At 52.8% G+C, this 16,490-nt stretch overlaps 1 protein-coding gene across 4 annotated transcripts in view; it reads left to right on the top strand.

Annotated features, from left to right (window-relative positions):
- Nucleotides 1-4,012: 4,012 nt before the first annotated feature.
- The window catches only part of CAMSAP1 (calmodulin regulated spectrin associated protein 1), a 36,869-nt gene continuing 24,391 nt past the window's right edge, over nt 4,013-16,490 (top strand). Inside the window, exons 1-2 of one of the 4 annotated variants that reach the window (XM_027907390.1) lie at nt 4,013-4,177; nt 11,988-12,150. In XM_027907390.1, the coding sequence (XP_027763191.1) occupies nt 4,109-4,177; nt 11,988-12,150 (232 nt within the window). In that variant the 5' untranslated portion in view covers nt 4,013-4,108. Of the gene's footprint in view, nt 4,178-11,280; nt 11,392-11,633; nt 11,657-11,987; nt 12,151-16,490 lie in introns of those variants that run through there. The other 3 variants (XM_027907386.1, XM_027907387.1, XM_027907389.1) reach the window with 3 other exon arrangements.

The raw sequence follows: 16,490 nt of genomic DNA, 5'->3' as shown, positions 1-16,490 counted from the left end.
AAGGGAACCCTCATTAAGGAAAGCAGCTCCAGCAAGGAGCAGCTGGTGGGATGCAGCAACTCACACGTGATGTAACCAAAATTCCCTTCGGGCTGCTGGAGATCTGGGATTGAGCTGGGAAGAGCCTCCAAGCCCTGGCCTTTGTCTGCAGCTGCCTTGGAGACAACTGATGACGAGTGTAAGTGTGTGAGATTATTTCTCTGAACGAGACAGGACCTCTAGAGTACATTCAGGGATTTTGGGGGGTTTGTTTTTTTCTTAATCAGCATTTTCCCCCAATATTTAGGGCAAGGAACCCCCCCCAGCAGCCTGTTTGTGTAGCACAGGTTGCACCAAGTGCTGGGGAGTTGAGAGTCATTGTCATGGCATCCGGTGAGAGGTGGGGGGTTAGTGGATGAGACATCCAAGCACTGCTTGCTCAGGGCAGGCTGGTAAATGTGGTGTTAAATGCAGGTGTTTGTGGGGTCAGGTGGCCCTAACTGGCGTTCCCTGTAATGCACAGATCAGCAGCAGGACAATTCAAAGGTCCAGCTCTCCACTAATTTAGAATTAAAACACCCTTAAAGCAGCTTGGGGTGTATCATTAGGTAATGGTACCTCTGAACCCAAACTGGTACAGCAGGTCTGGGCAGAAACCCACACCTTAAAAATGAACAAGTGCTGCTCCATGAGTGACAGGCTGGGCTGTAAATTGGCGTGGGGTTTGTCAGCTCTCGGTGTGAAGGGTGATTTCAGCACAGGGAGGTGTCACCGGGCTTCTCCAGCAGGGATAAGCAGCGAGGCTGCGGCTGCTCCAGCCCAGGAACCACCTCCAGCCAGGCCCAAATCCTGCCATGAAGGGCGGGGAAGGTGAGTCCAGGTCGCACTTGTGCAAAAATCAACTTGGTGTTGGCAAGGTGAGACATCGCTGACAACACCAGCAGTGGGGCAAGAGCCGTTCCCAGCCCCTCCAGGGGCAGTTTGCCAAACGTGTCAGGCTTTCTCCTTCCCTGTGTTCACTCCTTTTTCACATCCCTGCAAGTGTTCATGGGAGCAACCTGGTCTGGTGGAAAGTGTCCCTGCCCGTGGCAGGGGTGGAATGAGATGAGTTTAAGGTCCCTCCCAGCCCAACCCATTGTGATTCTGTGGGACAGAAGGAAGCAGCAGATGCTGCCCTTGGGAGTTCCCTCAGTGACAGTCTCATTGTTCCCTCTGTGCTCAATCGTGCCTTTTTTTTTTTTTTCTTTGGAATTGCTGTTGTTCTGAGAGGAATTGGCCGAAGGAAGCGGCAGCTCTGGAAGCTGCTGGGGATGATTTGCTGGAGGGTAATTGGGTTTGGGGCAGAATTAATGGAGAAATTCTTTTGTTCTCCTATTGGAAAGCTCTCGCTTCAAATGCAGGACTGTCCGTTGGGAACTGGATGTTGCTCCAGTGGAAAATGTTTGTGGAAAATGGCTGGAGAGTGGGCAGGGCTGTGTTGAGCATGTGTGAGCTTGGCACGAGTGCCAGTGAGCGTGACCTGAGCCTGGCCCTGTGGATCCAGTGTCCCCAGGAATCCAGGCCCTGGAGGAGCTGGGGGAGGGACATCAGTAACTCGAGATGTGCTGGACCAAAATAAACCTGGAGAGGTGACCAGCTCTCGATGCCAGGGGGGTAAAGCAGATGCCTGGCTGAGGAGCTGGTGCCTGAATACGAGGCCTGAGCTGAGAGCTGCAGTGCCCGGGGTTCCTGGGGGGGGTCACTGGTGGCCCTGGGTGCTGGGCTGCAGGTGGGATGCCAAAACTGCACTTTGGGGTCCTGCAGCCATCCAGTGCTGCTCCCCTGCTCTGTCCCAGGGAAGAGTTGCAGCTCAAACAGGTTTGGTTACCGATGCCATCAGCAGTTGCGTAACGAGCTCTCCCACTCTGGGAAGTGCCTGTGTGGAGCTGGGAGCTCAGTGGGAGCAGTGGCTGTGGAGGCTTCACTTCTCCTCCCTGTGGAGGGCTGGCTGAGCCTCTGGGGCTGTGCAGGTGTGTGTGTGTGGCTGCTGGTGCTGGAATTATTCCTGGCACACTGGGAGCACTTCTGCATGATGTGGTTTCTCGGCTTTTATGAGCCATGGCTCGGGCATAAACCACATTTGTGTTGCAGTGAACCTCTGTTTGTCCTCTGAGCAAGGGCTGCTCCACAGGGAATCCATGCCCAGGAGTCCTGGCCTGCAGCAGCTCCCACACCCCTGGAGCTGGGTTGGATTATTTACTGAGCTCCTCCTGGAGTGGCTATGCAGGACAACCCTTGGAATAGCAGAGCTTGAGCTGCCCCTGCTGCCTCCAACCATACACCCACCCCAACCCCTACCTGTTGAGAGGGCTAGGTAGGGTGCTGGGACATCTCTCTGGGTGTCTTGGCCCGTGGAATTAGATTTTTCACTCTGTTCCCAGGTGGTCATACAGTCCCAGCCGGGCTGATCCAGGCACTGTGGGCTGCTGGACCCCACACAGCTCCTCTGTGAGCATGCAAGAAAAGGGAACTAGTTCAGAGCTTTCAAAATCATCCTTAAAAGGACCCCAGGCAGCTATTTCCACGCTGTTGGATCAGTGCTGCAGCATCCCTGCTCCATCTGTGTTTTCCCTGCACAGGAGCTGGTTGCCAGGCTGCCTGGGATGAATCACGGGGTGCTCTCTGCCTGGACACCCCTACTCCTGGTTCCCTCACAGACAGTGCCTTCCTCCCCTGCTCCCACATGGGAACACTCACCTAAAAAAGGGAAAAATGCACAATCCTCCCTGAAATCTGCGCTCTGGCCTGCGGTGAACCTTCCCCAGCCCTCCTCTCCCATCTGCTGTCAGGAACAGGCAGCAGCCCACTCCTCCTGCCAGCCCCCTCTCCCCCTTGCAGCAACATCGTGCCTGCTGCAGCCCAACCCAGAAGTGGTTTGAGGTATTTCCATCCAGCCCAGGTGTCTGGAAGTGGGAGGTCTGGAGAGCTGGTGGTGCAGCTCTGACCACCACGGGCTTCCCTGGGCTGAGCCATCGCCCGGATTCCCGTGGGTTACCACGGGCTGTATTTTTAGTTCGCTGGGCTAAAAATAAAAGCCCCAAGCGTTGGGTTCCCCGAGGCCCAGCAGGGATGCCCAGGAGCCCCCAGAAGGTTGCCTGGTGGGGGGGTGTTGAGTGATGCCCCTGGAGCCGCTCCCGGGGGAAGGTCGATGGAAGTTTATTCTTTGGAGATGGTGTAGCTGCTGGGCTGACCCAGTGCTGCTCCTGCTCAGCACAGAGCCTCGTGCAGGGCTCTCATCCCGCTAAAAATACCTCCCTCTGTCTCACCGGGCTCAGTCTGAGGGAGGCCGTGAGGGGACGGAGCTGCAGATGGTGGGTGAGGAAGGGCCCTGAGCAAACCTGCTGCCAAATCCCTCTGAACAATGTCTGCTGGGAAACGTTTGTGAGCTGATCCCAACCCCCTGCGTGTGTGTGTGTGCCCAGCAAACATTCCTCCCTGCTCGGGACTGGTTTCCAAGCAAGGTCCCCTTTCTGCTCCCACGACCACGAGTGCTGGGAGCTGCAGGGCAGGTTCCACAGGGATGATGTGCAGGAGCAGCGTGGCTGAAGACAAGGAGCCCAGCACATCCCCCTCCGAGGTGACTCCCCCGCTATTTACACCCCTGGGACCAAGGGGAAACCGGTCAAAGTAAGTAATTTTAAACTGGGTTTGTTAATCTGATCGGGGTTTTTTTGGAACAGAATCCAAGTCCCAGCACCGGGCAGCCTTCAGAGCTGGACGGGCTCCGGTATCTCCTCCCCTCCTGACTCCCCGGTTCTCCCTCGAAATAACACCAAGATCCCGGCGAGACGCTGCCCTGGGCGGGGAGGGGGGGATGGATCTGCACGTTTTCCGTGCACAAAAACCTTCCAGCTTCGCCCAACAAAACCGAACCGGGAATATCTGCTGCCGGCATCGCCCTCCAGCCCCCGGCCCCCTCCTCCGCATCTCTGATGTCACTCGGAAAGGCTCGTGAGTCACCCGCGGTTGCCGTGGTGATTGCAGCGATGCCGGGGAGCGCAGCGCTGCCCCGCTCCCCCCAGCCCTTCCCGGGGAGCGGAGGGGACCGAGCCGGCCGCCGCTGATTGCCCGGGACGTGCCATGGGCTCCCATGCCACGGGCTGCTGCCAAGAGCCCCCTGCGACCCCCGAGGCTGCGAGGATGCCGACGGCTGCCACCCGTAAGTCAGTGCTGGCGGGGGGTTACGTGTCTGGGGGTTCTTTGAGCTGCTGGGGGTGTCGCAGCATCCGTGTGTCTTGCCCCGCAGGACGGGCACCCACCGGCCCAGCCCCGCCGATGTGGGTGGGCTTTGCAACATCTCTTTCTCCACGTGCTCCTGGCACCCGAGGGCGTTGTCACCCCACTTTTCAGGGCTAATTGGGGGGCTCTCAGCCTGCTGTGAACCCCGGGGAGTGAGGGGAGCCTGGGGCAGAGTGGTGCTGGGAGGGCATCAGCCTTGGCACGTGTGGTCCAGCACTGCCCGGGGGGGCCATCCAGCCCCACATGCGTGGGCACCATCCCCACCTGATGGCCCAAGTGACCAGCACTGTGCACACTTCAAGAGGACAGGGGGGTCACCCCTGTCACAGCAGGGTGGGCCTCGTGTTGTGTTTCTCCCCTGGGTGGCCACTCTCCTCGCTCAGCCCATCCTGCTGTAGGGACTCATCCTGCTCGCAACCAGCCACCTCCAACCTCAGCAGGTGCCAAAGGCTTTGGAGTGGATTGTGTGGGGGGCACCTGGTGATGGGCATGCAGGGCCCCCTCTGTGCCAAGCTCTGGAGCAGGGAGGGACACACCGTGTGCCCCTGGGCTTTGGCATCCACGTCTGGAGTGTGGGCACCGGGCTGGCAACGGCCCAGCCCTCACCCCAGGAATCAGTTCCAAGGTCCTTCAACCCAGAGCTCGCTGCCGGTGGATCAGAGGTCTGGCACGTCTTGGTTTTCCTGCTCAGTGTCTCAGTTTTAGAGTCCTCAAGCCCTTGCTGTCAATAGGACCCGGATGAGCAGGATGGAGATGTTTCAATCACTCTAATTTGCCCATTAACGTATTTCTCTGGCTACAGATTTAAGAGTGTTGGAGCATGTGCAGGCTGGCCAGGACACAGGGGGGTGAGGAGGGCGGTGTTTGCCTTGGCCCCTCTCCACAGGCAGGCCAGGAGGGGCTGGGGTTGCCCAGGGAAGGGCTCAGCTGTGGCACAGAGCTGGCAGCAAGAGAACCAGGAGCTGCATCCCACCAGGAGGGCAGGAGCTAAAAATACTGAATGGCAATGAGTCGAAACGTAGTGGGAAGTCACCACCCACCCCCGCCAGACCCTGCTGTGGTGGAATTAGAGGAGCTTTAATTTGCTTTTGAGGCAGTTTTTGCTATTTAGTGACTCTCTGGGTTTGAAGCACATCAAAATCACCTGGAGGGGGGGTGGTGCCGGTCCCTCAGGCCTGGTCTATATTTATGGAGGTTTATATTTATATTTATGGAGGAGGAAGCCTTAAAATGCAGAAACGTCCCCGAAATATCCCCTGTATGGCGAGACCATAAGGCAAACCTGCCATAGGAAAAGGAGAACGCTGGGTCAGGTCCATCCCTCCCGTGGCTGGGATGGATGAGATGATTTTCCAGGAGCTGGCAGGCAGGGCTGGCCTTTGTGCATCCCCCAGGAGAGCTGGAACGAGGCGGTCCCGGGTTTGTTCCCACGCGAACACCTCTCTCTGTGCAGAACGTTTGGGTGAAATAATGATGTTGTAACATCCCTTTTTGGAAAGGGCTGCCCGTGAATTCCTGAAGGTAACTCTTAGCAGAGGTTCAGGATGTTGTTTTCGGGGATAACCGCGTGCTGGCTCGTGAGGAGAGGAGGGCTCTGTGCCAGGTCATCCCTGTGCCAGGGGTTTGGGCTGCTCTGCAATCCCAATGGCATTTCTCGGGATGATGATGCTGAGTAGGTTCCATTTTGCTCTGGGCTCTTGCACCTTGCTCAGCCATCCAAGTTGTATCTTGGAATTCCGTTAGATTTTTGTTCTCATTCATTTCTTCTGCCTTGTAGTTATTGGTTGCTTTCCTGCGATGTTTAAGTGGTGAAATAGTTGGAGATAACTCATTCTCTCTTTGGATAGTTATAGAGTTGTGGTAAATATAGTTCTACTCAAAGTGCCCTTAGGAGAAAAATGCATTTTAAAAAGAAATCATCTGGGAAAAGCAAACCAACAGTCCCAATAGAAATTGATTTCTGTCTGAGCATCACCCAAATGTGACTGCTGAAGAGGGTTTAATGAATATAAAGATATATGGATGGATAGGAACATCTCATCTGCTCATTAATTAGATCATGACAACACTCAAAACCCTCTCAGCACTCACCCAGCTCGTCCCTGGGGTCTCCCTGGTTGGGGTTGCCTGAGGAAGGACAAGGCATGGTGGGATGAGTCTTCCGGGAAAACCTGCTGGGCTGTAAATGCTATCGACCCGTTATCCTCCTAAACATAGTCCAGGGACTTTAAAAATAAATAATCTTACAGATAAAAATATCTTACAGGCTAAACCCCCCTCCTATTATTAATGCAGGCACTTAAAACCCACCGCCAGCTCCTCCAGAGCTGCAGTTGTTGGAGATCTCCGGAGCATCCCGCTCTTCCCAGCCAGGGAAGGGAGGTCTGGCTCCCAGGGAAGCAGGGAGAGCTGTCACCCCTCCCTCTGCCAGCTCTTCCCCCTGGCGATAACAGAGTCATTAATTAATGTTTGCACAGCACTTTGAAGATAAGTGCTGAACACGAGTGTTCCTTTAAATGCAGCGGGGCTCACCCCTAGCTGGGGGAAGCCCCTCTCTGTAAGAGCTGCCAGTGCTTCCTGCCCGTCCCATTCCGTGGGTTTGATACACATCTACCACTCCAAGCCAGTGAAAAAGAAATGAATCTGAATAACTTGTTGCACTCATCAGCCTGACGGCTGTGTTGCCTTCGAAACAGTGCGAGGGCACGAATGAAACAAGAGCCCATGAATGAAACAAGAGTCCTGCAACCTGCCCTTCGTCTGTTTTCTTTATTGACATGGAAAATGCTGCTGGTTGGCCGCGGTTTGTGGGTGCACAGGGCCACAGATCAGGGTGTTCCTCGGGAGCTGCGGAGCTGGAGATGAGGAATGACTGACAGCGTTGTTGTGCCTCGGGAACTGCTCCTGTGGTGCTGGGAATGGCACTGAAGTGATGGTTCCATCCCTAAGAATCATATCCCACTCTCTCCTCGGTGCCAGCATTGCCCCACGCTGTGACCTCTGGACGTGCCCGCGCTCTAAGTCGATCCCGGCTGGGGGTATTAAGTGCTCAGCACGGGGGCAAACGAGGCCCTGCAGAATTAACCACGGGCAAGCAGCTCCAGCAGGGTTCAAAACTAGTGCAGGGCTGAAAATAGAGCCCTGAGGAGGGAGCTGCAGCCAGCCAGGGCTCTGGGTGGGCACGAGCCGCTCGCTGCTCTGCAGGGACCGTCCCCAGCGCTCATGGCCCTGGTGGAAATTCCACGAGGATCACAGGAAACAAATATCCATTCACTGACTGCTTTCTCTCACTGCCTGGAGAGCACAGGCAGGAGCTGTTGGGCAAGACTGAAGGCCAAGAACCTTTTTCCAGATACCACCTTATGGATTGCTGAGGAGAAGCTGTGGCTGCCACATCCCTGGAAGTGTCCAAGGCCAGGCTGGATGGGGTTTGGAGCAACCTGGGCTGGTGGAAGGTGTCCCTGCCCACGGCAGGGGGTGGAACTGGATGAACTTTATTGTCCCTTCCAACCCAAACAATTCTAGGAATGGAAGCTCTTTCTTCCTCTGAGTACCCAGGAACCATCTCCACCCTCTACAATCCCAGGGCACAGCACGTTTCTATTTTTACAGAAGATACATTTTCTTTTTTTTCACAGTATTAATTTGGATCTGATGGCCTTGGGATGCCAAGCAACTGATATTATTACTCTGCATGAAGTCTCCCAATATTCAGAAATGAAACACGGTGGAAGAAACTGAAATCCCAGGAATTCATCCACAATGGGAGAAAACAAGCACACGGGTTCAGCTTTGCTCCCTGGGATAGGTGTCGTGTTTGAATATGGTGATTTCTCAAAGGAATTGCCTCCCAGTAATTAATCTCAGAGCTGTGCTGGAAGACAAGTTGTGCAGAGTGTGTCAGTTCACGTGCACTCCCACTCCGAATGTGTAAGGAATCCAGGATTCTAACAGGGAAATGATTTGATATAGCAAAGCAATGCATTAACATTTTCCAGAAGAAAATCCTTGGAGCGTGTTTAGTAGTGGAGAAACAAGTGGTACACAAATTACAGATGAATTTGCTGCTTCTGAACACCGAAGAGTCATTTGTTTTCTCAGGGAAAAAGCAAACACGCTCAGCAATCCACTGGTGACCCTCCCACTTTAAGTGCAGGCTTTTTATCTCCAGGACAAGTTTGAGGACGCTGGTGTGGGATGATGCCGAGTTCTTGACAAACCACCTCATCATCAGCTGCAAAGTTTCCCAAAACATCAATTTCAGCTTCCACTTAAGGACGCGCAGATGCCCCCACGAGCAAGAGTTTCAGGGAGTCACTGCAGAGGAAGAAGTGGCAGCACATTCCACACCAGACTGGAAGAGGTGCAGAAAGGAGAGGAAGGGGGAGAGCAAGAGGTAATTCCAAGGTCAGGATCCTCCGTGCAGCCTGGGAAAAGAGAGTGTTCTTACCACCAGACTCCCCTGTGTGTTTTTTCTTCACGCTGTTCATTTCCTTGAGCCAAACTTTTCCATTTTTTTTCTGATCTTTTTCTGAGGTTTTCAGGAATCCGGGGATCACTGACTTGCTTTCACGGGGATAGTCTGCCACCTCCTTAGAACGTATTCTGTTCCTGATAAGTGTAACAACTGAATCCATTATTTATCTCCAGGAAAAAATATGTCAGAGGAAGAAGTAGGTCAGTTTTCTCACGGTTGCACCTTCACCCTCGATACAGGTCACCTGCTCTACGAGTTCCGTTCCGTTCCTGCCGTGGATCTAACGCCCAATCCACCACGAAAATGAAAACATTCTCCTCTCAGATATGAGGGGATTTGGATTGGGCCTCAACTCTTAATCTAAAAACAAGAGCAGCTTGTTCCGATGATAACGCCTCGAAATGACAGCCTCCAACAACCCTGCTGAAAACCAAACCCTTCGAACGGAGATTATAAAACAACCAGCAACTTGTTTGCAAAGACACTTTAATTGCACACAATCCCATAATATGGAGGAGTGAGAGAGGCTGGAATAACCTTTGAACGCCGGGTCGTGTTTCCCGGTGACACAGAGTGCCCTCCCCTTGCACTTTCAGAAGACACAGGGAAATGAACGTGGAATCTTAAGGCAGACCCAAATGAATCTTTAATGATTTTGAAATATTTATATAATCTACCAGTTACACGCAGGAAAAAAAAATAATTACGAGAATCAGAACAAAATGATGTAGAATAAGGTCGGTCTGTTATTGCCGTTGCGCAGCTAAACTTGCAATCGCGGTTTCAGTAGATGGATATGAAGATAATTCGTCTCTGGGGCACAGGCATTAAAGGCTCGGAGCCCTGTTCAATCACGCAGCTTCACTTCTCCGATGAGCCCTGAAACTCACTTGTCAAGTGAGTTAATCTGCAGGATCTGGTTTTGGTCACGAGCCTGGTGCGCAGTGGCGCCCAAAACTATGTGCAGTTTAGGGCACCACGATATAGGAAAGATCTAAAGCTGTTAAATGTGTCCAAAGGAGGGACATGAGGATGGTGGAGGGGCTGGAGGGGAAGATCTGTGATGAGTGGCTGAGGTCATTGGGTCTGTTCAACCTGCAGAAAGGGAGATCACTGTCTTAAAACTTCCTTACCAGGGGACATGGAGAGGCAGCACCCATCTCTTCTCTCTGTGACCAGTAACAGGACTTGAGGGAAGGGTTGGAGCTGTGTCAGGGGAGGCTCAGGTTGGATCTCAGGGAAAGGTTCTTCCTCCAGAGGGTGGTTGGCACTGAACAGGCTCCCCAGGGCAGTGGGCACAGCCCCAAGGCTGCCAGAGCTCCAGGAGGGTTTGGATGATCCTCTGAGGGACAGGGGAGATTGTTTGGGGTGTCTGTGCAGGGCCAGGAGCTGGACTGGATGATCCTGGTGGGTCCCTTCCAACCCAGCAAAAAACGATCACATGTTGTACCTGTCACATATTTCCTGCTCTCTTTGTAGATCATGACATAAAGCAGGGAAATACATTCCCTTTTTGCTAAGAAACACATAAGACGTGTAAGCCAGGCTGAAAACTGTCTTTGATGTCCTTTGGGGGTGAGCAGGGAGCAACTCAGCAAGCCTTGAGGGAGATTATTTGTATAACAACGTGAAGAAAAGTGTTGCTGATACTTTTTGATCCAAAATGGGCTGCGGGTCAGTGAGGGGCTGTGGGTCTGTGAGGGGCTATGGGGCAATGATGGGCTGTGGGTCCGTGATGGGCTGTGAGTCTGTGAGGGGCTGTGGGTCCATGATGGGCTGTGGGTCTTTGAGGGGTTGTGGGGCAATGATGGGCTGTGGGTCCATGATGGGCTGTGGGTCTGTGATGGGCTGTGGGTCAGTGAGGGTCTGTGGGTCTGTGATGGGCTGTGGGTCAGTGAGGGTCTGTGGGTCCATGACGGGCTGTGGGTCCGTGATGGGCTGTGAGTTCGTGAGGGGCTGTGGGGCAATGACGGGCTGTGGGTCTGTGATGGGCTGTGGGTCCGTGAGGGTCCGTGGGTCCATGATGGGCTGTGGGTCCGTGGGGGTCCGTGGGTCCGTGATCACGGCGGGTCCGTGAGGGCGGGGCCGCCCTCCCCGCGCGCGCGCGCGGGACCGGCGCGGTCGCCATGGCAACGGTTGCCCGGCGCGCGCGGGCTGCGGGAGGGCGGCCGTGCCCCGCTCGCGCGCGCGCAGCCGCTTCCTTCCCCCCCCCCCCCCCCCCCCCCCCCCCCCCCCCCCCCCCCCCCCCCCCCCCCCCCCGCTTCCGCGCCTTCCCTTCCCTTCCCTCCCTCCTTCCCTCTCTCTCCCGCCTCCCTCTCCCTTTTTTCCCGCCGAGCGCGCGCGGGCGCGCGCTCCCGGCGCCGGGAGCGGCGGGAGAGAGGGAGAGAGGGAGAGAGGGCGCGCGCGCGGGGCGGGAGGCGGGCGCATGCGCGCGCGCGGGCGCGCGCGGCCCCGAGCGCGCTGTGGCAGCCGCGGCCCCTCGGCGGCCGCTCCGTCCCGGCCCTTCCCTTCCCTGCCCTTCCCTTCCCCGCCACCGGCACCGGCGCCGGGCCCGCCGGGCCGTCATCCCCCCCCCCCCTTCCCCGCCCCTGCCCCACCCAGGGCGCCGCGGTGCCCCCGTCCCTCCCCGGGCATGAGGCAGCGGTAGCGCGGCAAAGGTGAGGCGGCGGGGCCTGCAGGCCGCGCGGGGCGGGCGGGGGGGGCTCGGCGGGGCCCTGCGCGGAGCCGGCGCCGGGTGGGCTGCGCCCCCTCCCCGCCTCCCCCGCCCCCGCCGCCGCCTCCTCCTTCCCCCCCCTCCGCCCGGGCGGGGCCGGGGATGCGGGGAGGGGATGCGGGGAGGGGGCGCCGCTCGGCCCGGCCATGGGCGTGCGGGCGCGGAGCCTCTGCTGCTTCTCCGGGGCTCGGCGGGGGAAGGAGCCGCAGGTGCTGCCCCGAGGGCGGGGAGGGGGCGGTGGTACCTGCGCGCATTGTTCGGGAGAGCCCCATCCTTTATCCCTTCGGCAAGTGACGGGGCTGCGCCTTTCTCCGCCGAGCCGGGCCCTGCCCTTCACACACACACAAAAAAGGGATGCTCGCCCCGGGCTCCGATGCCCTTTGATTTCCGAGTGGGTTTTGAATCGCCCCATCAGCCCTCCCAGTGGGAATCCCGAAGGATGCCGGGCCTGTTGTGTGCGACCCCTCTCCTGCGTGGCCTCGGAATCGACTCGTGTAAATCGGCTCGTGTAAAAGTCGCTGCCTTTTGTTTTTGTTTTAGATGGTGGATGTTGATGTTTGTGCGGGTGGAGATAGCACCAGAAGAAAAATGGATGCTCTGACGGATAGTGCAGTTGAGATTGTCCCCTTGGAGCTCTATGATTCAGCCCGAGCAAAAATAGCTGCTAATCTACAATGGATCTGTGCTAAAGCCTACGGAATAGGTAAGATCAACTCTGCCAGGAGCTCGTTCTTGATTTTGTTCTTGCTTTTTTTTGTCTCCCCTGCCGTTCCAGGAGTAATTAAATTTGGCTTTGTTTTAAATATCAATAATATGGCAGCCTGTTCTCTCGTTAATATTATGTGTTTCCTGGTACCTCCAGCAGGAATAACGGGTCTGTAGGAGATGCCCTGAATCAGCAAAGCTAATGGTGAACGCTCCCAGATGGTGCTTGGGAGGTGCTTTGCCTGCCTCAAAATGTTTAAATCCTTGCTTTAGCTAAGCAGACTTTGTTCCTCAGAGCTTTATGTCTCTGCTTGCAGGCCCTGAGTCCCTCCAGGCTGGGAAGGCTTTAGGTGTTTCCTTGTCTAGTGGATGCTGGGACCTTGACAGCCTTTGTGTGCTCAGTTAGGACTTTTCATCCTGTCAGGCTGTGGGTTTGGTTCCAAGATGGGTTGGAATACAATCCATTTGTGTTCAGCAGCCTTTTCCTTTTGTGAAAAAGAAATGAATGAGCAGGTGGAGGTTTGTGTTCTGTGACATTAAGGAGCAGGTTGTAGGTGACAGAGGAATTCCTCCCTTCCCTCACATTGTCAAAAGTCTGTGCAGCCCGACGTGGAAAAATAAATATGCCTGGAGTATCTTTGTGAGTGTTTTCCTGGCAGCTGTTGAAATTTGCTTTTTTCTTTTGAACTAGATCTGTCTCCATGTGCTAGATCCATCTTGAGTTTAAGTAGCTTCATTATGAACAAATAGGATGGCACACTGGTGGTTGGATTTTATTTTTTTTTTTTTAATCCAGAACAAAACATATAATAAAACCATGTACAGAGTCTTGTTTTGGAAAATGAGGTGGCCCTGTTAATCTAAGTCTAATTCTCCAAACTCATAATATGCTTAATGGATTAGCACTGGCTTACTTGGTGACAAGGTTGAAGAAAAGAGGTCCATTCCTGCCGTTAAATATTAATCCTCGCTGGAATATTTGTGTTAAATTATTTTCCTTTTCGAATATTTCCAACTCTGTCAGCGACCTCCTCATCTCGTGGTTGGGGGGGGCAAATAAAATCATGGGTTTATAGCATTTCATGTCAGGGAAGGTGTTTTGTTACAGGCAACAAGAGACAAAAAAAAACACCCCCTCAAAAAAAAAAAAACCAAAACGTGGGAATTTGGGGAGGGCATCAATAAAACACTGATAACTTGGAAGAACGGAACAGGCATTTCCCGATGTAAATATTTCTCGCTTGCCGGAATTGTTTGTAACGTTGCCTGAAACTTTTGTAGCCATCAGCGATAAAAATGGATATTCCAGGCCTGGAGATGCAACCGTGTGTGTGTTGCTGTGACTTTGTTTCCCAGAGAAGCCGATCCCGAAGGGAAGGGAAGGGAAGGGACTGGCGCTGCTCCTGCGCTGCAGAGGGAGCTCGGTGGCCTCTGGGTGGTGTCAGCTGGGGCTCCACAACTCGTGGTTGTGTCTGGACCTCTTGGACCAGTTAATTGCTTAATGGCAAGTCTGTTTGTGCACTTGGCAACGCAGACTTTGGTTGTAAAAGTATTTGGCTTCCCTTGGACCAAGGATTAAAGTGAAACAGCTTTTCCCCGTGACAGGGACGGGATCTCTGGCTGGAGCAGCCTCTGCCAGCTTTTCTGCTTGCATTTAAGCTTGTGCAGGTTGCATTTAACAGCAGTTGAAGGCCACAAACAATAGGAAAAGATAATTTTTTTTCTGTGTTGTGCTGTTGGTGCTGCTGCAGCGAGTCAGGATTGGTGTCCGTGTGCATCTTTTTGCAGGACTGTGGCCCCTGGAAATGTAGTTTGATTTTTTTTTGAAATGGCTCCTGCGAGTCGTTGTCACATGTTTAGCCATTTCTGCTGGAATAGCATTGCACAATCCCTCGAAATTTATAAGCCTCTTTAATTCATAGAGGGATGGGTTTAAGAAGGTTTCCTATGTGATTAGAATTTGGAATAATTTTTGATACTCGATGCGTTACTTGTCATCTCTCAGGGTTACGTCTCTGTTTTAAGATGATGGATGATGTTCAATGAGTGATTTTCTTATTTAAAATCTCACTGTGCAGATGGAAGATTTTGGGGGCTTTTTTTATTATTTTGGACTAATTTCTGGTTAATTTGGTAACAAAAATGTTTCTCTGTTCAAAATATTAAAACGTGTTCTGAAGTAAATCTTACCTGATAAGGTTTCCATAACTGCCTTCATGTGGCTGATTAAGGGTGTTTTCCTGAAATGTTGGGTTGGGATTTGCTGCATGTGAATTGACAAAATTTCGTGCCTCGATCTTTCAAATCCTGATGAATATTTTGGATTTCATTTTGATCTGAGTAAGGCTGAGGGTCAAGAACAGCAATGTGATTGTCACTGAAAGTCATTCACCGCTGCAGGTTTTGCTTGCAACTGTATTTTCTCTTTACTGGTACAGGATATTTGAATTCCCCACCTCTAAATTGGCATTTAAGAAGGAAAATTCTTCATCCTTTGTTTTGTTGGGGTTTTTCTTCCCTCAAGGACAAATCGCTGGGAGCATACATGACAAATAATTTAGATTTGAGCTCCTAGTTGGGGCTTTGTTTCATTTGATGGTTCACTCCTCTTTTTTTCTCCTCCTGGCCATGCAAAGAGAATTTTGGTAGCCAAACAACTGGAACTGCAGAAATTCTGTGAGACAAACCCCTCTTCTTGCCCAGGATGAATGGTTTGCTCCTGGAATCTGCAGCTCCTGGCTCTGGTGGATGCCTGGTTGGCACAGATGGCCCCCAGAGGGAGGTCCTACAACTGTTTGTCAGAATTCCAGAAAAACAGAGGGAAAGGATGTTGTGAAGGAAGGTGTTGCCCCATTCAGCATCATCCATCTCCCCAGATAAATCTGGGTGTACTGACATGGATCCCTCAGTGCACAAACATCTGGAAACCTGCCCTTGGAAGATTCCAAGTCCCTTTAGCTGAGACAGTGGCCTGAGAAAATGGGGTTTGATTTCGTGTTTTCATTTGGTACCACTTGAGAAAACAGACAACGACAAGGGAAAATTCTGATTTCTCGGCGGCTTTAGTTGGTGCAGCGTTAATTTATGTGTAGAAATGATGTTTTCCACCATCATGTTAAAATTCAGATATTGAAGGAGCATATGGAAGTGTCTCAGTGTTGCAGCTTGCTGGGAGCAGGGGGTTGTTCCCAGCCCTTTCCATGACAAATGTTGTTGCCTCTGTAAAACAGGGTGTAAAATTCGGATTTTTCAAAAGGATCTCAGTGGGTTTTACTTATTCATCAGGCCTGGGAGCTTTAGTTTCCAGACTTAATGCTGACAGTAGCCTGAGACCTTTGGCAAATGCAGCCAGGAAAGCCAAGAGCTAATGTAATGCAGTGGAGGGGAAATGCAAGTTGGGCTTTTTTTGGTCTTTGAAGTGCTTTAAACTTACTTGTTAAATAAGGTTTTGCAGTGCTGTAATAGCTGCTGGTTGGCAGGAGCAGTGTGAGCCTGTTTTCCTGGGCTGAAGAGCATAAATCCCTGGATTCCCTGCTCTTCTTTGTCAGCTTTCTGCTCAGGTTGGTAGCAGAAATGCATGTAAGGAAGCTCTTATGTTTAGCAAATCTTCAATAGCTAAACATTTGTTTCTTTAATAGCAGCTGTTTCATAAACACTGAGCGTTATTGTGTGGAGTTTACAGGGGTAATTATCATTTTGTCTCTCCTGCTTCCTGCAGGTTTGTGGCTTTGTGCTGGATCAAAAGATATGATAATGAGTGCGGTCACTCTCCCAGCTCTTCCTAAAGCCTTCAGCTTGGCTTTTCCCTGCCTGTTGTATGGAAATGTTGCTGTGCCCTATTCCAGATCACTTCCAGGCTTTATAAGTCCGGTGCTGGAACCAGAACCACCAAAAAGAGTGGGTTTAATTCAGCTGCTCTCAGTGCTGAGAACGTGTAGTTTGCGCTCATGCTCTGCAGCTTGGAGTTCACCCATGCAGCGGTGAATAACTCTGGGAACAGATACCCATCCCAGTGAAATCCTACCCAGAATTTGAATGAGCTCTCTGCTGTTCACCAGCCCACTTTGGCTCTCTTTCCATGGCAAACCAGTTCTTCGTGCTTCTGCAGGTAACAGAACATCTGGGGTGTATCCACTGCAGCAGTTCCAGGGATAACTCACATCGCTTCGGATTGCTGGATGTGTCCTTATCAGGTGGTTGTCTTTGAGCAGCTTTTTGTAAGTGAGATGATAAAGGAGAGGTTTCCCCCCCTCCTTGAAGCAAGGAGCAATAATTGTCTCTCTGCTGGTCGTTGCAAGTGAAGTGATTTTTCTAATCCTCTAAATGATGTTGCACTTG

The sequence above is a fragment of the Empidonax traillii genome, unplaced genomic scaffold, assembly GCF_003031625.1.
Source record: "Empidonax traillii isolate 1590-97213 ecotype Southwest subspecies unplaced genomic scaffold, ASM303162v1 scaffold1448:size107159, whole genome shotgun sequence".
Taxonomy (NCBI): Eukaryota; Metazoa; Chordata; class Aves; order Passeriformes; family Tyrannidae; genus Empidonax; species Empidonax traillii.
This window is presented reverse-complemented; position numbering and strand designations above follow the sequence as displayed.